This window comes from Cibotium barometz, chromosome 35 (assembly GCF_041138505.1).
Source record: "Cibotium barometz isolate CiBa-2024 chromosome 35, ASM4113850v1, whole genome shotgun sequence".
Classification (NCBI taxonomy): domain Eukaryota; kingdom Viridiplantae; phylum Streptophyta; class Polypodiopsida; order Cyatheales; family Cibotiaceae; genus Cibotium; species Cibotium barometz.
This window is the reverse complement of record NC_141080.1, coordinates 24,643,744-24,669,085: the sequence shown is the minus strand read 5'-3', so window position 1 is coordinate 24,669,085 and position 25,342 is coordinate 24,643,744. Positions and strand designations below refer to the sequence as shown.

The 25,342-nt window shown below is 45.9% G+C and overlaps 1 protein-coding gene across 1 annotated transcript in view; it reads right to left on the bottom strand.

The window, feature by feature from the left end:
* Nucleotides 1-6,059: 6,059 nt before the first annotated feature.
* Nucleotides 6,060-25,342, bottom strand: part of LOC147618262 (uncharacterized) — a 40,999-nt gene continuing 21,716 nt past the window's right edge. Inside the window, exon 2 of the mRNA XM_086774705.1 lies at nt 6,060-6,991. Coding sequence (XP_086630831.1) covers nt 6,305-6,991 — 687 coding nt within the window. The 3' untranslated portion in view covers nt 6,060-6,304. The remainder of the gene's footprint in view (nt 6,992-25,342) is intronic.

Sequence of the window (25,342 nt, the reverse complement as noted above, 5' to 3'; positions counted from 1 at the left end):
GAGAAGAGGTGGAGAGAATCAGGCAAGAGGTGGAGATATTCAGGGAGTGAATCATGGAGAAATCAATGGGATTTGATGCTTGATGTAAACTCTATAAATTGAGGCATAGCCCTAATGAGAATTTGCTGGTTTTTGAGTATCCATGCCTACATTAATCTATCTGCTAATTATTCACTAATTACGTCTTAATCATTTCTTAATCACTTTGTTAATCATGTTGATTCTAGTGTATGATCCACCATAGCTCATCATTATGCTCAAATTTCAACACTATTGGGCTTAATTAGAGTGAAATTATCAATTATTATTCATGCAATTCATAATTTTTCATAAATTATTCATGTATTATGGAATTAGTAGAGTAGAAGCATGCTAAACAGTTAAAAAAAACCCTTAATTATTTGCATCACAATCCTTATGAAGAAAATGATTAGAGATCGTCATTGGAAAATCTTATAAGCTATGAAGAAGAACTAGTCTCTTCAAAAGAAGAGGCTAACCATGCCCAAGATTATGACACTAGGCCTTCTAAAAGGCTTCCTTGAACCAAAGCCGCTCTCTAAGATCCTTAATCTTTTGTAAAACTTCACTAGAATAAGTTGGTGAAACCAAAGCCAAAAAAAACATGGTAAATCCAAACATGGCTATACTAAAGCCAAAAAAGAAGCTTTGTAAATCCATACATCTCAAGTGATGGATAATCAGGGGAGTGTTAGAAATATTAAAAAATCATCCATCAACAATGGAGTGAGCCAATGTTCATAGGTTTTAAGAGACTCTAATATCCCACATGGGGAGTTTATTTTGATGGATTTTGGTGCCTTCAAAAGGATTCATCAATTAATGGAGAGTACAACTCTTTTGGGTATTTTGCCTTGTGTGCATCAAGCCCTTCTCTTTCATGCTAATCATCATTATCTTAATCTCATGCTTAATCCAAACTTCTTTCCACCTTAATCTATGAAAAACCCTATTTTACCCCAGCACGTTAGAAATAGCTAGTAATCATCCATCAACAATGGAGTGGGCCCAAGTTCATAGGTTTTAAGAGAATCTTTTGGCTATTATGTTATTTCCTTGGGCGCATCAAGCTCTTCTCTTTTGTGTTAATCATCATTAGCTTAATCTCATACTTAATCAACAAGCTTAATCCGCACTTCTTTCCACCCTAATCTATGGCAAATTCTATTTTACTACCAACATGGTATCCTGAACCCTCGGTTGAAGTGTAACCTTTGAGCCCCTAGAGAAGCCAAGTTGAGCCTTTAAACCAAGAAAACATGGACAAGTTCAACCTCTGAGCTAAGAAAAAGTGGACAAGTTGGCACTGAGAGAGGGTGTTGAGAAAAGTGGTGCCAAAGCATAGCACTAGGAGATTTCCACAATATGGATAGACCAGTGGTGCTCCATCGCCTTAAGGTTTTGGTGTGTGGATGGCTATACCAATTTGTGAAAACCTGCACGCACAACTAGGATGGGTGACCTCCCAAGACTTGGTCCCCACATAATTTCTAATACTTCCTCAAACGAAATAGGTTCATCTTCATTACATAGTGTCAATGAACGCATGATCCACAAAAGAATAAGATGCATGATAAGAACATGCATGTGTTCTTCTAGGCAAAGGAGTAGCTAATGTGCTATCCTGCAATCTTTGCACCATCTATTCTGGTATACTCTTGGATATGGCTATCCTTTCTTCATCCATTGCATCATCCATAATTGCTTCATCAATAGACTGATCTGTGGGCTGAAATTCGAGCTAATTTTCAGTCGGTATGGGCTAATTTGCAACACCTTGTTGAGCATTCATTTGCTCCACATATGGCTATCCGACATTGTACAAGGGTACGAGTGTACCAAAAGATGACCTTGGAGCATACATTTTTTAATTTTTTACATAAAATCATGGGCTAAACTGAGTCCTCAACAAAGATAACATGCAAAAAGGAGCCACAAAGGGCTTCATGCCATTCCAAGCTTCATAAGGGGTAATTGTTTACAAGGCGTTGGTGGGGCATATATTTAGCATATAAGTGGCACACATAACTGCCTCCAACCAAAACAAATGACGTAAATTCTAGCCTTTAATCATGCAATGTGCCATCTCCATGAGAGATTCATTCTTCCTCTCAGCCACACCATTTTGTTGAGATGTGTAAGGCACCGTACATTGATGTTTTATGCATCTTTCAGTCATATATGCATAAAACATTTTTTACATATACTCCCCTCCTCAATCTATATGAAGGCTACCAACTTTACATGCAAACACATTTCAGCCATAGAAACAAAGTGTTTAAATCATGTAAAAACCTATGATTTTTCTTTCAACGGATATAGCGAGGTATGCCTAGAGTAGTCATCAATATAAGTCACAAAGTAGAGATATCCCCCAATTGATAATGTCCTCATAGGACCACATACATCACTACCTATAAGCTGTAATTTCTAGATAGCCCTTACTAATCCAATTTTTTGAATGATGCCCATTGCATCTTGCTCAAAATGGACTCAAGATTTGGTAATTGTAACACCATCTCTAAAACTATCAAAATTCAAGTGACCAAAGTGAGCATGCCATAGCTCCGCAGGCATCACCTATAGCGCGTGTGGCGGTAATTAAACAAGCATTATATGCTAGTCTCTCATACATGTCCAACATGTAAACCCCATGTCTTAGAGTATCGGATACCATAGTGACGTCTCCATCACTCCAGTCATGAGCTATAAACGTCATCAAAAAATCTGACTACTAGGCATGCCCTAGCAATGGCAAAGACTGATAGCAAGTTCATTTTAATGCCTGGAACAAACAAGAATTATGAGAGAGTGGTTGTCCCACCATTTGTAGCAGGTGAGCATAACTTTACCAACTCCTTTCAGGAGTTGTTTGCACATGCGATTGTGCCTCATTTATGAGGAGCAAACTCAAGGTAGGAAAATAAATCATGCTGAGAAGTAATGTACTTGCTAGCATCACTATCGAAATACCATACATGCTGATCTGTCATTGACATACATACATCGTGGACAAAAGGGTCATAACTATAGCGCACAATGAATGCCCAATCATCATCTGCATAGTTCATTGACTCCTTTCCAGCACTTGGTGCTGATGCATTAGCACAGCCATGCCTGCCTCTTTCTTCTTCTCCTTCTCCATAGCCTTTTTCTATATGTATTAATATAATGGCTTGGCCTTTGACAATAGTTGCATTTGTATTTCTTAGGCTTATCATCCCCCTTCTTAGTATCCTTACTAGAAGACTAGGCCAATTCTACCTTTGGCTTATAGCCACCCTAAGAAAAGGCTTTGCCTTTACCTTTTTGAGAACTCGCAACGAATTTATGATCTTCCACAAGCATACTAGTTTGGTTTTCCTGGGATTGCTCTTCTTACAAGAGCATTACAATCAACTCATCAAACATAAGGGCATTGGGGTTACCTTTTATCATAAGCCGAAGTGTGGATATAAAACCCTGATATGAATTCAATAAAGCTATGAGAACAGTAGACACCAATGAGGTGTCCAGGTAGGCCTCATTAATACATGTAAGCTTCTCTCTAAGATCTTTGATCCTTGTGGGAAACTCATTCATTAAGTCTCCCTCATTCATATGCTCGAGCTCTAACTACTTGTGTTAGTTGGCCACTCGTGCCACATTACGCGCCTAGTAAAGCGTAGCAAGCGCAGCCCAAGCATGCTTGGTAGTTTTACATGAGCAAATTTGAGAAACAATGCTCCTTTTCACAGAAAGTGTCACCAATCCATGTGAATAGTCCATGCCATCCCACCTGGCTTGTTATGCTATTGTGGGAGGTACGGAAGCGCGGATGCCATGGTTACATCTAAACTAGTATCACCACCAAAGCACATGTACTACCATGGGCTGGCAAGACAAGACGTGTCTCAATACCAATAACAACATTCCAAAGCCCTTTGGCAAACCAATACATGAAGCATCATATAGGACCACATCGAATAGTTGGTCCCGTTAAGCTTATCCTCAACGACAGAAAGCATTCCAAATACAATATCGCATCCCATTTTAGCAAGCAAATAACGAATCTCTTACAAAAAATGCAACGATTGGCAAATCAATGTTTCAAGTGTGACTCCGTTGAGCATGTCGCAAATGATTGTCCAAGGACCTTGGAGGATCGATCCGAGAAGGCAACTTCTTCAAAACCGAAGAAGCAATTTGAGTAGGAGGCTTCTTCAAAACCGGAGAATAAGTGTGAAGGAGATACATGTGCGTGCGTCTCAGCTTTTTCCATTTCTCAGATCGAGCACACACCTAGTGTGCTTCATCACACTAGGCCACAAGTACAAACATACGACAGTTTCAACCAAGTTTCAAGGAAGAATCTTCACATTTGTTGTTTGCACTACGTGGAGAATCTTTGGCTTCAATGGACGATCGCTCCAATTTTCAAGGTCATTTAAGAGGACTCTTCTCACTTGCCGTTCACATTGGATGTAGTATCTTTAGTGTTTGTCATGGAGGCACCACATAAGGACATCTCATCCAAAAAAAAAAAATCATCTTAGTACGATAAGCCAATGCGTGTATCTTCACAATACACAAATTTCTTGGAGACTGTACCAACCACCACTAGGATTATGACTTCGACTTACCAACGGATGTTTTAATTATGTTCCACAAGGCATGGGCGGTTTAGACATACGAGTGTCAAGCACTATTGAAGGATACGCATTCGGTGCAATGTCTGTGAAGAGTCTTGTCCGTGGTTCTGTATTATTGAAGAGTCTTGACTGTGGTTCTGTATTCTTCCTTCAAGGTGTATTGGTGTTGGTGCAAATGATCCATCTAAGTCAATGCATTAGTGACTAGAGTGTGGATAGTGGAGTTTTTACAAGCCTCTCTCCACTATTCAACTGTCGAAGGATACTCAAGGATCTGTAGTGTTTTTTTCATGGACGGTTGGCTAGATGGAAAGAGTTGAATCAAGCAAAAGTTGGTCATCTGCAGGTGCCTTGCAAGTCTTTGTACGCATGCAACAAGGACGGAATGTGAGCATCCGCACTGGATGCAAAGTGGTTTGCTTGTGCTCGGGATCTTGGGTGCCTTGGATAAGCATTGCTTGGATCTTTTCGTTTTATGGAAGGGCACTTTATATGGACACCGTGCAACTGAGGACAGTGAGGACGGTTGGAATGCAAGTGGGAGAGAAGGTGGAACACCTCACATGTGGTACACAAAAGATAGGCCCATGGGCAGTCACAGGTGCCACGTGGTAGGTGATGACATGGCAAGTCGTGGTCCTAATTAAACAAACAGACCAGTAGCATTGGTGCAAATCATCATAATCATCTACTTTGCTCAGCGCTAGTCTCAAGCAAAGCGTTTCTCTACACAGGCTAGCCAAGAGTGTACGGTAAGTCGTTGGGGCTGTGTGGTGACGTTTTCACTCTCAGCCTCTCTTGTATAGAGAATTAAGTTGTAATCATCCTTTGTACATAATACAGACAGTAGGTTTAGGACACGAGTGTGTGCTCTGCGATTCTGCTGCAGTCTTCTCTTTTCTCTTGCACATAGACACAGGTGCTCCACAATCCTAGCCAACAAAGGAATGGGCACCACCACTTGCATCACACTCTCTTCAAAATGTGAGAGATGGGCAGGCTGTTTGTCTGTAACCAGACTAAGAACACCCACACAGCCAGCTGCTCATTTCTCTGATCTGAGAGATCCAACAATCTTAGCACCTGTCCAGGGGGCGACCTCCAAGAGCCATCCGATGAATTGGCAGGCCTGGGCCTGCTCCCCTTATGAAGCCATTGTAAGTTAAATGATTGTGCACTTCCACCAAAAACCCTATTTTAATCCCCTTGATTAAACTCTTAAGTTCAAAGCATGCACCAAACATTTTTATACCATAAACCTCAGAGCAAGCCATGGCACGTAGCTTCATAAGTAAACACATCTTACCAGAGTTGTAGGTAGAGGCATAGCTATTCATTTATTTACAACGGAACATGGCAGTTCAAAATGGTTTTCCATGTGTCATCGTAATATAGACCATTCTTCTCAAGGAGCATCATTCAAGATAGACATTGAAATATTAGTTGGTTAATGGAACAACACTCGGTAAAGATTACAGCAGCCCATCATTCTCATTATACCTTTAAATACTGCAAGCAGAATGAAACACTATGTCTTGGTTTCTGTCATGCTTATATTTTATAACCCATGCAAGTGGGACAGATTCTCTGAAATACACCAGCTTGAGAACAAACGCATGCAACCTTTTGTGCAGCAAAAGCTGCAACTACATTCAACTGGCATTCTTTCTGGCTGCCTTTTTTAGGCGCTTTGGCACCACTTCAACAGCGCCTGTCTGCCCTGCAGAAGAAATCGGTATACTTTGACCCTCTTTGCTCTTCTCAACCGGACCCTCTTTGTTGCTCTTTTCAACCGGCTTGTTATCATCAGATTTGTTGTCTACAAAGGGCCTCTTCAAACCTTCAGAGTTATTGAACAACCACGGCCATGGAGCCAGGGGAACATTAGTTGTATTTGCTTTGTTGCCATTGTTTTCCACAAAACGGAGATGCTCAAACATGGGAATCGGTAAGCTTGCCAAGCTCTCATAAACAAGCCACTCTGAAGGTTGGCCTGGTTGATGAGGCATGAACATACTACTACTCACAAGCCCTGTAGACGTTGCAATAGTAGGGAGAGCAGAAGAACCTGATGTATTGGTATTATTGCTGGGAGGTGGATTGGGAGCAGTTTGCTGATCCAGATTTGGGCTTACTACCATCGTAGAAGTTTCACTAGTGCTCTTAGCTTGACCTGCATCATTGGCCTGGCCAGGAGGTTGATCCTCTGTTCCCAGAAGCTTTCTCACAGGTTCAGTTTTTGGTCTGCCCTTGGACCTGTTACGTTTGCCACTTTCTAAGAAAGCAAAAACTTCCCGTTTTGATCGGAAACGACGTTTTGAAGCAGGATTAAAATAGTACTGCAAAACACCATACAAACACATTTGAAACTCAAGGGAAAAAAACATTTTTCAGGATTAAGTCATATCATCCTGCATCGCACACAACCATTGAACGTCTTCATGTGCTTTCTCAAAGCCCCATCATGCATGCGTTGCCAATGAGAGCATGATCCACATAATAACCTGATGCATAATGAGAACCTACACGTGTCCCGCTAGGCAAAGGAGCTGCCATTTTGCTATCATGTAATGTATCCAACAGCCATCAAGGCACTCGTCTAGACTCCTGAATGGTTGTCCGTTTCTCATCCATTGCATCTTCCACAATAGCCTCATCTATGGACTGATCTATGGGCTGTAAATCGGGCTGAATCTCAGCCAAAGGGGGCTGATTTGCAGCTGTTAGAGGCTAAATTTCAGCACCCCATTGAGCACCAAAATGCTCCACATGTGGCTGTTCCAAATTGTAAAAAGGGAAATAGTGTATTAAAGAGATCCTGTGAACATACAACTTACTGTTTTTTGCATGAAAGCATGGGCTGAACTGAGTTCTCCACGAAAACCACATCTCTACTCACCAAAATCCACTTTGTAGCCGGATGGTAGTCCTTACTTTCCGAACTGTATTCCACAAAATTTGCATTTTACAATCTTATCATCAAGCTTAGTGCGGTGTTGCTTAGGCACAATGTTGGGTATTTCGGAGCTTCATGCCTATGTAACCATCCTGTGTGTGTAACCTTATTCGTATGGATGTGTGTGTGTGTGTGAACACCTACCTAGGAGTGAACACCCCCTTATATGTGGATAAGATAAGTATGCCACATCTCATTAGTGTGTCTGCAATGTTGGCAAGATGCCTAGAGTGCAAACACAGCTTGTGGGGAGAAGAGAGAGAGAGAGAGAGAGAGAGAATGACCAACAAGATAATCAGCACAAGGGCAAAGGGATTGAGGGAGTACAAGAGTAGTGGAAAGCATAAATTCATTATAGACATAGGTCCTTTTATAGGAGAGATCCCTTTACATATTCTAAAGCATATGCTGCCACCACATATGCCTTCTACGAGGATGTTCCCACACAGAAGACTTACACATACTCAAAGTTGTACATACAATGCTAGTTTACACAACCACCTAGCACTCGTTTATTCCCACATTAATCACTATTAATATTTAACATGTAACATGCGGAAGCTTACAAACAAGATTATACTTTGATAATGTATATTCAGCACCTTGGTTCTTGACGATTGCACAATGTAGCGGAGATAAGAGTGTGTGTGTGTGTGTGTGAGAGAGAGAGAGAGAGAGAGAGAGAAGAAGAAGAAGAAGAAGAAGAAGAAGAAGAAGAAGAAGAAGAAGAAGAACAATAAAGACACGGTACACCCGATTGGGTCCCAAATACCCTCTGAAGGGCCCCCAACAAGGACCTGATTGACTGATGAAAAAGATTGACTTCTTGGAGATCTTCCTTGGCTATAGACCTGCAACCTGAAGATGACCTGATTCTTGACCTTCAAGTTCACCATTGCATTAGGCTGTCTTGGCCCTTGGAGTTCTTCAGCACTTTGTGAATAATGAGATGATTGAATGACTAGACAAGCCTATGCTTTAATACTTTCTGATAAACTGGTAGGTGGCTTAATAAGCTGTCGACTTGTTTATTAAGCTCCCACGACTTGTTTTTATGTGCTTTAATAGACGCCTTTCATATGGTGCCAACCCAATGCTGGCCGCCTTGCTGCCTGGCTGCCTAGGGGCTGGCCAACTGGGCCCTATGCCCTAAAAGGGCTGGTCAAACATGCTATGGGACTTTATGGGCCAACGCCATGGCCCATGGGCTGCCCCACATGGCCCAAGTGTTGGGTACCATGGGTAAACCCATGGCTCCTACACTCTATGCAAATCTACATGCAACTACATGCTTCCTAGGTGCGAACACCTGTCATCATTCAAGACGGTGACTCACAGTACGGACTGGCACTACTTCATGTGCAGGACTTGCACACCTAACCAAGACCATGTATGGGACTTGTACACCTGACCTAGAGACTTAGAGTGGAACCCTCGTTGACTCGTCCCAAACTAGGGCTGACAAGAGACCAATTTCCACTCTAGGTACTGCACCTACTGTACAGATATGTCCACATGGCATCCAAGTGCGGAATGCATGTAAATGCTGCCTCGTATGGAGTCCTGCTAATAGCTTAAGAAAAAAGAGTCATTCAACATAGCCTAAACTAAAGGCAAAAATTATTCCCACTTACCTTGCTGATGGTGAACATAACAATCAATTGGCATTCGATGTGCTGAAGTATTATGTTCACCATCAGCAAGGTAAGTGGGAATCATAAATGACTAGTAAACTTGGCATCTCAATCTGACACATTGGTCCTAGGTATGTCACCCATGGGGTACCAATGCCGAATAAACAACCTAGCAACATCTTGAGTAGTAACGTTAGGCCAACAAAAAATAAGCACAACAAATTTGCTACAATGATCAACAATCATCAAGCACCGCGTATTACGCTTACCCAGACTGGGAAGCAGGTTCGTCACAAAATCCATCGAGATATCTTGAAAAGATAAAGATTGCAACAACCCTATCTTCTTCCCAAGCAGAGCTTTCACTTTTTGAAAAACCAAATAGTGTACATGAGTGAACACGTCTCGCCTCATTCTGGGCCAATAAAACTATTGCTCTAACTTCTCCAAAGTCGAGTTCATGCTCCCTATGACCGCTAGTGACGGCATCATGAACATTGTGGAGAAGAGTTGCCTAGAATCGCTTCAATACACAAAGGTGACCTTTGTAGAAAAGCCAGCCATCGCGTATCAAAAAATGGCATGGTCCCGTGGCGTTCAATGCATGTTTCCACTAAGTACCAAATTCCACGAAATCCGTGTACTTGTGCTTCAAGTCATCTAGTCTTGTCCCAGCAAATTCCATTCGTGTGGATTGGATATGAGACACGGTTCCTTTCCTACTCAAGGCGTTGGCCGCTAGATTGGCCTTTCCCGAAAGGTACTCAATCATTCCACCAAATTACTAGAAAATTTGGCTCCAATGGTGTTGACGCGGTCACTCCAATTCCCGCTTGGCATCATTTGAAGCCAACACAAAGCCTGGTGATCTATGCGAACCTCAAAGTCCCACCCATAAAGAAAATGTTTCCAATGCTTCAGGGCTTGTATCCCCCCGAGGAGTAGTTTCTATCTGCAGGGATCATCTTACGGGACATGTAAGCAACTGGATGCCCATTCTGTTGCAAGGCCACTCCAATAGTGATGTTACTCGCATCCGTGATCACCTGGAATGGGTCATTCCAAGAGGCTAACGCTAAATAGGTAGCCTCAGATAATGCAATCTCAAGGTCCTTGAAAGCTTGTAAACCCCGAGGGCTCATTTAAATCCGTTGCCTCCAAGTTTGACACCTTGAAGCTAATCAATGAGAGCTGCCGATACGTCAAAAAACTTGTCGATGTGGGTTGAATATGCTTGGCAAATACCCACAAACGACCGAATGTCGTATGTAGTTTCCAGAATCTCCCAATAAGGATTTCCGCCATCTTTGCAGGGTCTAATTGGATGCCTTTGGCACTGATTATATATCCGAGATAATGAACCTCGTATAGATGAAATTCTGATTTTTTCTCGTTGACGTAAAGCTCGTTGCTTTCCAACAATTTCATCATTTTTTCCACATCAATGTTGTGCTACTCTTCTTTAGCTGAAAAATCAATGTCATGATTCATCCAAAAAGATGAAAACACACTTGCCTATCAAGTCTCTCAAAACCCGCATCATCATGCGGTTAAATGTAGCTGGGGCGTTTGTTAAACCAAAGGGCCTGACCACGAACTCATAGTGAGCCCACTCAGTTCGAAATGCGTTTTTGGGGATGTCCCCGTCCACAATTCGTACCTGATGGTGCCCACTTTTGAGGTCAATCTTGGAACACACCTTCGCTCCATTCAGCCTCTCTAAGATGTAATCAATTCGAGACATAGGAAACTCGCTCTTTATTGTCAGCTTGTTGAGCGCCCAATATCTACGCAAGGCCCGGAGGATCCATCCTTATGTTCACGAAAAGGATCGGGGCTACAAATCGAGACACAGTAGAATGTATGAAACCAGATTGTTCGTGGCGTTGACGATTCAACTCCGTCTCCATGGCCTTGCTCAGGCGATATGGAAACTTACGGGGAGGTTCAGAACTTGGGATGAGCTCAATCTTGTGGTCCTCTGGTCTAGATGGCGGAAGTTTGGGAGGCAAGTTGTCCCAAAGAAAGATCTTCTAGAACCGGTCATGCAAGGCCTGGTACTTCGAATCACTTGTCACTGTCTGGGTGGTCTAGACATAGATCACTACACATTGTGCGTCTTTCCGAATCTCTCATTTAGCCTGTATATGGCTAATGATCGGAAAGTTAGGTAACCCTGGTTCACACTTAATGATCGCGGGAGCCTTTGATACATTTCGGGTATTGGTCCCAATTACATCTGGCTGAACTCTTGAAACCATTGTTGGACTGTGTTCATCTCCAACATTTATTCCATTTATTGCACCGTTTACGCAGCATATTTATCTGATGTATTTTACTTAGTCATGGGTATTTTTTTCCACATTTTTAGGCACTTTTCCCATTCGTAGGTATTTTCACCAGTTGAGTTTCGTCTACGAGCTGACATGGCTATTTGTGTTGTATAAAAGAATAGGCCTTTTGCCATTTATCATTTTGCTCAAGTGTTGGATCATTGCTATTTACTCTAAGTTTCTCCTCTGCTTCTGCTTGTTGCCTTCAACCATTCTCTCAACCACCCAATCCCTAAGATTATGTCAGTACCTATACAAGGGAGGCAACCATAAAATTGCGCACAAATTTTGTGCCCTGAATGACTTATTTAGCACAACGAGCCTCAAACTTGATGCTCGTTGTCATACATGTGCTAAATCCCTCCACTTGCTTATCTACTGAGGTCAACAAAGAATGGGCTCACTAAGCGGCCTATTCCCTAACCACGTCCTCTGTAGTACTGCCACAGTCAAACAAGACAATGACTCTCTGACCACCTATGTAGCCAAATGTCTTGAGCAATTCATTTCACTCATACTCTTGGTCATGGTTGCCCTTCTACTTATCTTTGAGCTCCGGACTGACAATGGTGCCAACCGTAGAAGTGGAAGCTAGAGGACTAGAGACAACCTCAGGGGTTGATGGTGGGAGGCTACCTCACCACGGAAGCTGTCGAGGCCGGGGTGGTAGTTTGAGAAAGGATCTTCTTACGACATGCCTTAGAAGTATGTCCTTTTGCATGAAAAAAGAAACATCACCCCTCCTCCTATTATTTGTGCTCTTCGAGACTATGAATACATACTATCCACCTTACGTTAGTTACCTTCTGCTAACCTTAAGCAAGACACCCTAACACTCACATGTGAACCACTGAGGGCTTTCTGCCATTCCAAACTTTATAAGCCGTCAATGTCTGTAAGGCTGAGAGCTGAGAACACCTCCTCCCATCGAACTGTGCTGCTCCCACTTTCGCCCCCCTGGCCTCCTCCGCACTGCCCCCACCTTCGCCCCTCTCCCTGCCCCCACTCCCGTTGTGCCCCCTTTCCCCCTCTGTCCGCCTACGCCCCCTCTTTCCACCTGAGCAATTTCTCCCCCACTCCCCCCCGCCCCCCCCCCCCCCTTGTCCGCCTGCACCCCCCCTCTGTCCACCTACGCTGATAGGTTTTTTCCAGTCAAGGTGGAAGGCATCATGGTGTGGTCACATGCTAGACCCAGTCGAAAAAAAGGAGTGGTATGCATGAGTGTGTCTTCGTGATGCAAGAGGTGTGAACTAAGGACCCGGCACACACTCATGTGAATCATCTCTTAAGGGAGGGCCCAAGCTAAGCAAGATATGAGGCTTTACAAGTCATGCAGAAGGAAAAAGGAGGGGAGATGGTGGGTGCCAGCTGGGCAGCATGAAGCCCGTGTGGAGGCCGTGTGTTGGCACTGCGGAAACAGAAGGAGAAGGCATGTCGTGGGCTGGGTGCTGGGGCTGTAAGGCTGAGATGAAGCTATGACAAGGCCTGGCCACAAGGTGATGCGAGGCATACAGCAAGGCTCGGCCACTAGTTGAAAGAAGCGGTTGCAAAGCGAGGTGCACCTAGGCACCAGAAGGAGGTGCACCTAGGCACCAGGAGGAGGTGCATAGCAGTAGCGACAAAAGCAACCAGTGGTTGCACATCAAAGAGTGTAACACGACGTGAAGCAAGGTGAGAAGGCTGGGCGGGGCGCATGACGATCGCCTGCACTGCCTTGTTATGGTATGTGCACCTTGCTCTTGCCTTTGGCTTCCTACAGTGCCAAGGTATGCTTGTCTAGTAGCCACACCACAATGACCAGCCCACGCCACAGTGGCCCAGCCAACAGCTCCCTTATGGTGTACGTCGGGCCCCTTGCCGATTTGCTTCTTTACTTGTGAATGCAGCTCCAGCCCCCCAGTTCCTCTCTCCTTGTTGCTGCGCACCGACCACCTCTTCTTTGTTTTCCTTTCGTTGTGGCTGCTGCCAACGCCTTGTGCTGTGAAGCCCCAGCAGCATGCTATGCTACGCGTGTACTATGCAGCGGTGCACAGTGTGGAGAAAAAGCACAAACACAGACAGAGATGTTTTCATGATGCGTTGGTGATCCCATGAGATGCTTCCAGTTGGCACCATCGGCAGGATATACTAGCTTCGTCATCAAATCTTCCTCGTACCCCATATATCTTCCTCTTTCCAAGCCCTTCTTATCCTGGTTTGGCAGGTTTCTAGTGGTTTCTAGTTTGCTTGTTGGTGACTGGATTTGCATGTACAAGTGGATCCATGAGATGTTTTCTGGTGACATCACCAGTATGGTTTTGTGCAGATGATATGTCATGTGCTTAATGGGCTTTGGCAGAAGGTACATATGCTCCCCCGACACATCATTGTTTTGGTGCCCCCACTGAGGAGGGCTTTGAAGCACCGTTCAGTTTGCATTTTGCTCACACCAAGCAGAATTGTACTGATGGAGGAGCCACGAGTTTTTTGCGGGCATGGGTCTGAGGATATTTATGCATGTGTTCACCATGTTAAGAGGGAGTGCAAACATGCAGGGATCAGAGATGATATGGCTCGAGGGATGTTCCTTGCACCGACGTTTAGAGGGCCTGCGGCTCTTTGGCATTCTACTTTGCCAAATCATGTGCAGGATAGCTGGAGGCTATTATCTAGGGCTTTGATTCACGGGTTTTCAATGGATGGAAGCAGAAGAGACTTGGACAAACCTCACGAGTATCAGGCAACGTAAAGGAGAGATGATTGCTTACTTCCAACTAAGGTATGAGGATGCTTGGTTTGCTTATCTTGATTTGTTTGATAGTGTAGATATTGTGCACGACTACCTTCAGTTTATGCACTTTGTGGAGGCCTTGGAGCCCTAGATAATAGCTGGAGGCTATTATCTAGGGCTTTGATTCACGGGTTTTCAATGGATGGAGGTAGAAGAGACTTTGACAAACCTCACGAGTATCAGGCAACGTAAAGGAGAGATGATTGCTTACTTCCAGCTAAGGTATGAGGATGCTTGGTTTGCTTATCTTGATTTGTTTGATAGTATAGATATTGTGTACGACTACCTTCAGTTTATGCACTTTGTGGAGGCCTTGGAGCCACTGTGACAGATGAGAATTGTTAGCCACAGATGTGATAGTTATGCCAGAGCTATACATTATGCGCTTCGGCGAGAAGCCAAGTCCATAAAGTGAAAGATGCAGTGCGGGAAGCATAGGGCTGCAGCAGCAGAGGTGATGCATGACAAGAGAGAGGTCTTTTGCAAACAAGTTGATTCATTCAGGGATGCCAAGAGAAGTGATGAGGAAGATGTAGTCATCGAGGGGGATAGCATGGATTCCTCCACTTGCACGACATTTGAGGATATTAGGATACAGTGGGGAGCTTTCAATCCAAGACTTCCGGAGAATATGTTGACTGAACATGATTCCAAGGATCTTGATGAAATGAGTGGTTTGTTTGAAGCTTTTCCTAGGGAGGAGAAAGAAGATGTGGTCAATGATGTATTGCTGGAAAGGAGGGATGTCAGTGTGGAATCTATGTGTGATAGCTAGTTTGTAAGTGGATGCATGGGTTTGTAAGAAGAGTTGTGTGGTATTAATATCTTGTTTGATGAGGATGGTAACAGCAGCAATGGTGGTGAGTCCATGTTTGGAATGGGATCTAGTGCAGAGGTAGGGCCAGAGGAGCCTTGTGTTTGTCTGCAGGAAGAGATGGAAAGCCAAGTGATGTTGTCAGATTGCTCATCAAGGAGTGGTAACCATGAGTCATGTGAGAAAGTTGGAGAGGAGATGCACCTTGAGGCATTGTACATGGATTTGTACACATGTTATGAGGATGTTGATACAGGTGTTCCAAGTGACCAAGACATAGATGAGGAGTTCGACATACTTTTGGATGATGCTTGGGAGTTGTATGTGGAGGAAATGGTGAATTATTTTTTCTCAAGTGCACATGGATTTTGGTGTGAAGGACAGATATGAAGAGCCTATTAGTGCTATGCAAGGTGATATGGACTTGAGGGACAACGTGAATGCTTATGACTGCTTGGAGGAAAATGCAATGTTGTAGATGATGCGGTGGTAAGTATGCATAATGACTGGGACATTGATGATTTCAGTGAGAATGAGCCAGAACTAGAGTTTGATCTAGAAGTACAAGTGAATGTGCAGCATGCATGTGCCAAGATTGCTATGTACCAAGTGTAATAGCCTGCCTTTGTTTGATGATGATGTTTGTGAAGATATTGATGATGTGTTGGATGCTTCTATGGACTCCTCTGATATGCTGAATCAGAATGATTTGAGGCAAGGTGATTCCATGGGATTTTATGAGAGCCCACTAGTGCTTGATGTGAGACTGCTGTTTATGGGTGGTGTCTTGGACTTGCAGGGCAGTCAAGAAAGTGTTGTAAGCTGCGTTGACCAAGACATGATGGATGAAATGGCCATGGACATGCCATTTGATCCAAGAGGGGTGGAGAATGTGGTACAGATGCATGGATTGCACCCCCGCCTCACGTTTGCTCCAGGTGGAGGATCACACTGATGTGGTGGTCGTACGAATAAGCCAGTAGGAGCTGGAGCTAGCTGCAGCGTTTGAATAAGGTTTTTGCCAGAATAAGTGGTTAAGCATGAATGCTCTAACCAAGGGGGGGCTCTGCAAAATATGATAGGTTTTTTCCGGTCATGGTGGAAGGCATCATGGTGTGGTCACATGCTAGACCCAATCGAAAAAAAGGAGTGGTACACATGAGTGTGTCTCTCCGTGATGCAGGGCTGCATAGTACACCCGTAGCATAGCACGCTGCTAAGGCTTCACAGCACAAGGCGCTGGCAGCCACAACGAAAGGAAAACAGAGAAGAGGTGGTTGGTGCACAACAACAAGGAGAGAGGAACCGGGGGGGCTGGACCGGCGCGCCCAAGTAAAGAAGCAAATCGGCAAGGGGCCCGACGTACACCATAAGGGAGCTGTTGGCTGGGTCGCTGTGGCGTGGGCTGGTCATTGTGGTGTGGCTACCAAACAAGCATACCCTTGGCACTGTAGGAAGCCAAAGGCAAGAGCAAGGTGCACATACCTTAACAAGGTACTGCAGGCGACGGTGCACAGTGTGGAGAAAAAGCACAAACACAGACAGAGATGTGTTGGTGATCTCATGAGATGCTTCCAGTTGGCACCATCAGCAGGATATACTGGCTTTGTCATCAGATCTTCCTCGTACCCCATATATCTTCCTCTTTCCGAGCCCTTCTTATCCTGGTTTGGCAGGTTTCTAGTGGTTTCTAGTTTGCTTGTTGCTGAATGGATTTGCATGTACTAGTGGATCCATAAGATGTTTTCTGGTGACATCACCAGTATGGTTTTGTGCGGATGATATGTCATGAGTTTATGGGCTCTAGCAGAAGGTACATATGTAGGTATGTTTTGATGGGTTTTGGTGCTGAAGTGTCACCTCCTCCTCACGATGGTGTGTTGGGACGAGCTATAGAGGCAGACTCCCCCGACACATCAATGCCTCCTCTCTCCGCTCGCGCCCCCCTCATCCGTTTGCTCAGCGCCCACCCCCCCCCCCCTTTCTCTCCTCATGCTATCAGCCTAGCCCCCCCTTCTCTCGCTCGCTGTCCCCACCTGCACCCCTCTCTGCCTACACCCCCTCTCTTCTCTCCTCTCCGCCCCCGCCTACGCCCCCCTCTCTCGCTGCCCCCGCCTTTGCTCCCTCTCTCTCTCGCGTCCCTTCGGCTTCGACTCTCCACCCCAGCTCGTCCCCTCCATTTTCATCCAGCAGTTTCTCTAGTTCTTGGGCATTTTATTCTTCGGCAAGCTTCGGCCTCTTTTGGTCTTCACCCCTCACGAGGACTCCATGGCAGCCGCTCCGTCATCCCCAACGGAGGCCACCGTCCCTTGCCAATCCTTCTCAGAAGTGAACCTCTAGCTCCTAGCTTCAACAGTTGCATCCCTAGAGGCCTCCACTCTAGTGTGCAAGATTGTTGGTTGCCGCCCTCACAGATCTTCTACATTTATCATTCCTTGTACTTGTGATTGTGTACACACAACCTTATCATTCTAATACATGCAGCATCGCGTGGCTCTCTCTCTCTCTCTTTTATTTTCCATTCCATGATGAGATATGCCATGGACATTATTGTATCACGTTGGTCTCATAGGCCCATTGGGTCATTAGTAGACTCTCTCTCTCTCTCTCTCTCTCTCTCTCTCTCTCTCTCGCTCTCTCTCTCTCTCTACTTTTATCAGATATGCCTTTTTCTGGCAATTGTATCAGGCCTCTAGTTCCTCTTTGGCCACATGTTATAGCTAGTTGGTTTTCAGTTTATGCTTTTCATTTTCTACTCGGGACATTTAGTTTCCTTGAGTTTTGGATGTATTGGTACTTTTTGTCTTATAGGCCACTTTGGCCTCTTATAGACATTAATATATTTTTCTCTCTCTTTCTCTCTCTCACTTAGACAGACTGGGAGAGATCGGACCAGAGACAGCTAGGCAGACTACTACTAGCACTACAGAGACACAGGGAGATCTTACTTCAGACACCTGCACATCATAGCGGAGGAAGACAGTCCCAGTTGACTGACTTCTTCCAGAGATTGGCACCAGTAGCCCAGCCACACACATTGGGAGTGACATCTCAGCGAGCGCAGGAGATTCGAGCTAGGCGACAACCCAAACTAGCCGGCTACCAGACACCACGGCTACACCACGGAGAGATCGCGGCCATCCGGTCTCGACACCAGCAGGAGGTCGAGGAGCAACTGGCACATTTTCACTCTAATCCAGGACGCATGTTCCAGACATTTACGGCATCCTCAGATCCGATGTATGACATATTGTACCCAGACTATGGGACTGGATGGAGTTAGGAGTAGATAACATATCATACTTGTATCACCCCTTCAGCATATAGAGATGCATTAGTAGCCCTAGTACTCCATCCACACCCCCTCGTTTGTACACCACCATTGAGTCCCCTATGGCCGTGTTGTCATACTTGTACATTTTATTCTCACTCCGCATTTTCCTTTTGATAATTGGAGGAACATCATTGTACTACTTGTTTGTCTCATAGGCCAATTTTGGCCTTTTGCAAACGTTAATATCTCTCTCTCTCTCTCTCTCTCTCTCTCTCTCTCTCTCGTTTGTACACCACCATTGAGTCCCCTATGGCCGTGTTGTCATACTTGTACATTTTATTCTCACTCTGCATTTTCCTTTTGATGACTGGAGGAACATCATTGTACTACTTGTTTGTCTCATAGGCCAATTTTGGCCTTTTGCAGACGTTAATCTCTCTCTCTCTCTCTCTCTCTCTCTCTCTCTCTCTCTCTCTCGACCACCTAGAGGGACTGTTCCATAAAATAGTAGGTATGATGAGAAGTGCCGCAGGACCCGTGCCCGCATACAGTGGGAGGTCGCTCTAGGCTCCACCACTCACCAGTGGGCATGACAGATCATCTGTTGGCTCGTACGGAGGAAGAAGCAAGCCTACCTAGCTCACCTCGAGCAGGAGTTGTACCAGTTGTTTCTCGGACAGGACTGTAAGAAGACATGGAGGCTCTTCCACGATCGTCGCCCACCGACCCTGATCACCTCACCCGACATATGGCATACATACGCCACCTCCCTTTACCACGTCCCCGGACAACCACCTCTCCCCACCCTCGTGAGCCTCGCCACCCCCCCCCCTCCTCCCCTCCTCCTCCTCCTTCCACTTGAGCATGGTGAGAGATGCTATCGATAGGATGCAGAATGGAAAAGAACAGGATCATGATGGGCTGATTGCCGAGCACTTCTCACATGCGAGGGATGTATTGGCTCCACTTCTTGTTCATATGTTTAACAGGGCCCTATGCGAGGGTTTCCCCGCTAGTTGGTCTTCTAATATCATTGTGCCCATTCTGAAAGTAGGTGATCCCATGGATCCCAGTAGCTACAAGACTATTATGATTGGTCACACATTGGCCAAGATTTATCGATCGATCTTGGAGCATGAGCTCAGTAGATGGGCGGAGGAGCAGAGACTCAAAGCACCAGGGAAGGTAGGTTTTTGGAGAGGGCACTCCACACTGGAGTCTGGACCACACCTTCACATTATGGGGTATCATTGAGGAGAGAGCACATGGGCACCAGATCTACTACTGCTTAGTGGATTTTTGCAAGGCTTTTGACACAGTCCCATGGGCCAAATTGATGAGTAGACCGTAGGACATGGGAGTACCGACAGAGATGCTTTGGGGGATCCTTGTCAGAATGCGCAGCGGAAGACTAACGGACGTAGGAGACACATCACCATCGAGCACCACGAACAACCCCAACGGGCACTGCAGCATCCCTCCACCGGGCTCCCATCTCCCGGTGAGCTGCCTCCCAAAACACCGACCGGAGGAGATGATTATGAAAAGGTGCCACTCTAGCCTATATATGGCTCTTCAACTTCCCATGCTTCCACTTATGGGATAATCCAAGGCACCTTCTAGCCATAGATCACACGCTCAAAATCGCCAACCTTCCAACACCCTCCCTCGATTCGAGCTCCGCAAGCCATCGAGGCGCGAGGGGGTCGCCTAGTACCACACACGCCTGAGCCGCCGAGGACCACACACGCCCGGGCTCTGATACCATGTCAAAATGCGCAACAGAAGACTAACGCACGTTGGAGACGCATCACCATCGAGCACCACGAACACCCCCAACGGGCACTGCAGCATCCCTCCACCGGGCTCCCATCTCCCGGTGAGCTGCCTCCCAAAACACCGGCCGGAGGAGATGATTATGACAAGGTGCCACTCTAGCCTATATATGGCTCTTCAACTTCCCATGCTTCCACTTATGGGATAATCCAAGGCACCTTCTAGCCATAGATCACACGCTCGAAATCGCCAACCTTCCAACAATTCTCACACTCTATGAGTCTTTCATTGGCACAGTGCAAGCCCCAAGGGGGGAATCAGAGGACATACATAGCACTATCGAGGTGAAACAGGGTTGTCCCTTATCTCCCACTCTATTTGGGCTCTGCATTGATGAGGTGTCTGACTACATAGACAAACACGGAGGTCCAGGAGCATTTTCGGTAGGAGTTTTGATACCCATTCTACTGTATGCAGATGACATTGTCCTCATTTCTGATTCACCAGAGGGGCTGTAGAGACACTTGGATGTATTGCACGCCTTTTGCGATGATCGGGACCTCACCGTAAACCTTGGGAATACCAAGGTTATGATCTTTAACACCTCCTCGCAATGGATACGCAAATCTGCACAACAGTTTACATATAGTGTGGAGCCAGTTGAGCATGTGACCTCTTATGTATACCTTGGGATTACTTTTACCAGACCGTGTTTCTCTATGCGGATGGCAGCTGAAACCCGATTGATGCGCAGCTATGCAGCCTTGGGCTCACTTGAGAGGCAATGCTCACAGATACAGTTTCAAGAGCCGACGACAAAACTTTGGCTATTTGACACTAGTCACACCCGCACTACTATATGGAGCTCCCATATAGGGTCCTAGTTTATGCCACAAGAGGAGACGGAGGGAGAAGCCAACTGAGACAAACACGGAGGATGTATATGATGGGTGGAAGCCGATGGAGAGACCGCTAGTGATGATGATCTCACGCATGATTAGAAGTAAGCCATCGGTGCCACATGAGATTGTGCGGGCGGAGATAGGGGCTGCACCAATTGTGACAGAGGCTATTTTCTAGATAGTGACATACTGGCACAGATTATAGGAGCTCCCACCAACACATACCCCAGGCTCGCCCTAGAGTCCTTGAGACATCTAGCACTAGACGGAGACATGCAGTGTTGGTATGCCCAGGTGAGCACTTGGTTTGGTATGCATGGCATGCGCCTCTTTCGAGATGGATTTGGACCACTTTCCAGGATCATGGATTTCCCAGACCAGAGATGCTTGGGACTTTTCCTCCTAGAGCTTCGCAGAAACAAGGAGTCCCTTTTGCAGCCTAGACCAACGGTACCCATCAGAGGACCACTGGAAAGATCTCTTACCGACTTCCTCCAGACCAGAGTGACGAGGGCAGATTCACCCACTACACCCGACCTTCATGCTGATGCAGGAGCTTGGCCGAGAGGAGTGACACTAGACAGCCATTGAGCTATGCAGAGCCCGATGCCCTCCACCTCGTGGTCCCCGCCCACGCCCGCGTCACTACAGGAGGATCAAAGCCATCATCTCCCACAACCACAGGACTTTCTCCCACCGGCCCAGCTTTACTACATTGGGTGCCATGTTGCAACGTCCTATGCGGGATATTTTAGGGTGATATGAGAGCTAGACACTTTTATTTTCGGATCAGATCTGACATTTCAGCTCTTATTACTTTCTTTGATTATTATTTTTAGTACCCACCACAATGATGTATTTCATGGACATGATGTAACCTTTTGGTCTCATAGGTCATTTTGGCCGTTTGTAGACATTAATACAACTCTCTCTCTCTCTCTCTCTCTCTCTCTCTCTCTCTCTCTCTCTCTCTCTCTCTCTCTCTCTCTCTCTCTCTCTCTCTCATGTTTCTATGTTCTCAGTACTCCATGATGAGTTTCCATGGACAGTTCTGTATCACCCCAGTGAGATAGTATGTTTATGTTTTCTTTCTCTTTTATTTTCCATTCCATGATGAGATATGCCATGGACATTATTGTATCACTTTGGTCTCATAGGCCCATTGGGTCTTTAGTAGACGCTTAATCTCTCTCTCTCTCTCTCTCTCTCTCTCTCTCTCTCTCTCTGTTGATATAGTTTGAGGATCAGAGGTGCTTGGGCATGTACTTGATGGAGCTCAGACGACACAAGGATGTAGTGTTGAGGCAGCATGCTGAGAGACAGCCCTGGCTCTGACAGGACACCTCACAGAGAGCCATCACAGATTTCTTTGTGGTACACACATCCACATCGGAATCCACTGCCCACAACAGTTCCTCTACTACAACATCAGAGCCCACCACCCATACCCACGCTCCAGCTCCACGCCCTAGAGGAGTTCTTAGCGAGAGAGCTCGATCCATTCTGCGAACCAGACATCCTCGACCCAGAGCATCATGACCCTCCACCACACAGAGATGGATTCGTGAGGTTCTCCGCCGACATGACACGCTCCCATCACAGAGGCCTAACATTCACTCCACCATCAGATCGGTTCTGGCTGAGGCAGGTATCGTCATTAGCTGATCACAGCATATCTCACTCTACACAGGATCATCTGTTGATCACATGTACTGTCAGATGTTTTCATTTTACCTTTTCTTTCAGTTTTCCATGGCTCAGTATATCCATGGTACCATTGTATTACTTTTGGTTTTTTAGGCCCTTGGGGTCTTCCGTAGAGACGTTAATATAACTTTCTTTCTTTCTCTCTCTCTCATACGGAGACCCAAAGAGGAGAGGATTTGCCTACTATGCCACACAGAGGTTGAGACGGAGGAGCATTACATATGCTGCTGCCCAGTATACTATGAGATCCGCAGGAGGTTTCACTGTCTATTTCGTGAGGGATTCGGTCCACTCTCTAGGATCATTGACTTTCAGGACCAGCGTTGCCTGGGCCTCTTCCTGCTTGAGCTCTGCAAACATAGGGACACCTTGAGAGAGCCTCAACCCCAGCCACCCCACCCCCTCCCTCGCCAACCAACCATCACCAGTTTCGTCCAAACCCAGGTGGTGGAGGACACCGACATAGTGGATCTTGTGGACCCTCCACGAGCTGCTCTAGACCTACCTCGCCCGAGGGGAGTTACCTCGGACCGAGCCTCTACACTCCAACTTGCCCGCCGACGCCCATGACCCCCTGTCGGGATCACCTCATTAGCTCCAGATCCAAGACATGCTCCACTGCCATCGAGCTACCTTTCCACGTGACATAGCTGAGGGAGACCTCTTGGCCATACTCATTAGCCTCATGCTTGATATTTTGGAGAGTGGTATACCTACTCGGAGCTGATGTTGCTCTCATGTTTCTATGTTCTTAGTATTCCATGGACAGTTTTGTATCACCCCAGTGAGATAGCTATGTTATGTTTTCTTTCTGTTTTATTTTCCATTCCATGATGAGATATGCCATGGACATTATTGTATCACTTTGGTCTCATAGGTCCATTCCAGTATGACAGGGATGCACCACATATCCGTCTCTCTCATAGTGAGAGGAACAGAGTATTGAGACAGGATCTATGGCAGCTCTATACACGAGAGACATGGATATCGCCTACACAGCCTCTTCCACTGAAGATGCTATACTACACAGATCACTTCATGAGTATCACTCATGATGGATTTATAAGAGGCCTAGATACATGGAGGGCTTTTTACCACACGGCTCCCGAGTGGCTATTGGTCAGCTTAGAGTTTCATCACACCGATTGGAGATTGAGACTGGCAGAGCAGCACGGATCCCCCGAGAGGAGAGGGTATGCAGATTGTGCAGAGAGGAGGTGGAGAGTGAGGAGCATTATGTATGCAGATGCAGAGCATATACAGCCATCAGAGAGAGATATCCCATTTTATTCAGAGAGCCACATTCCCTACGCCAGATCTTTGAGGCAGCAGACCAGCGCATACTGGGGAGATTCATTCTAGACATACAGCGCCACAGAGAGACGTCATTACAGGCTCAGGCAGCTCCAGAGGGGGGACGACAGACACAGATTACTACATTTTTTCATAGATCCATCCCACTCTCAGCCCCTACACGGCAGGGAATTACTCTCCAGAGAGCAAAGACACTCAGAGCCTGCAGGAGATAGAGGACACCTGGCTTTCGGACACCACGCCTATACCAGAGAGAGATGACAGAGATCAGAGCGCTCAGTTTCACAGAGAGGGTGCGGAGCGATTGGCTCGCTTCAGAGCACACCCAGGCATGTTCTTCAGGGAGCTATGGACACCCCCTTCATTGATGTATACCATTTTATACCCCCAATATGGTACAGGATGGATCTAGCTAGGTTGCATATCATGATTGTATACTCCATGCATATAGCTTTGCATTCTCCTAGTAGTAGAGCTCCATCCCCTTCACCACTCATTGTACTTATTGCACACCCAAATTCAGCTTTTTAGTTCAGTACTTTTTCATTTTGTTGGGATGACAGAGGATACCCCATACACGTACACTGATTTGTCTCATAGGCCGAGTTCGGTCTTTTGGAAGACGTTAATAAAATCTCTCTCTCTCTCTCTCTCTCTCTCTCTCTCTCTCTCTCTCTCTCTCTCTCTCTCTCTCTCTCTCTCTGCGCCCCCTCCCTGCACCAAAAAAGTTGGTGTTGAAGATAAAAGGGTATATATAGCCCATTGGTGAGCATTCTACCTACATCTCCCTCAAGCTTGCCTTTTGTGGAAAGGTGGGAGGCCTAGTGAGGTGGGGTGGGGACTCACCTTAGTAGCAACTAGGGCCTCGTGTTCATGCGGATGTGTGCAACCTCTGTAGGTGCTGGTTCCTTGTTAATGGTGTCAATTCTGACAGGAAGGACATTGTCAGACTGGATACTCAGAGGACATGGAGTTCACCTAGTCGCCCCAGAGGACAAGATATGCCAACTCTGTCACACACAACCCGAGACAGAGAATCATTACATATGCCGATGCCCTGTATACTATGAGATTGGGGGGAGGTTCCACTATCACTTCCGAGCTGGGTTCGGACCAGGATCATGGACTTCCTGGATTAGAGATGCCTGGGATTTTTTCTTCTAGAGCTCTGTAGACACAGAGAGTCCTTAGTGGGATCCAGATCAGCTGT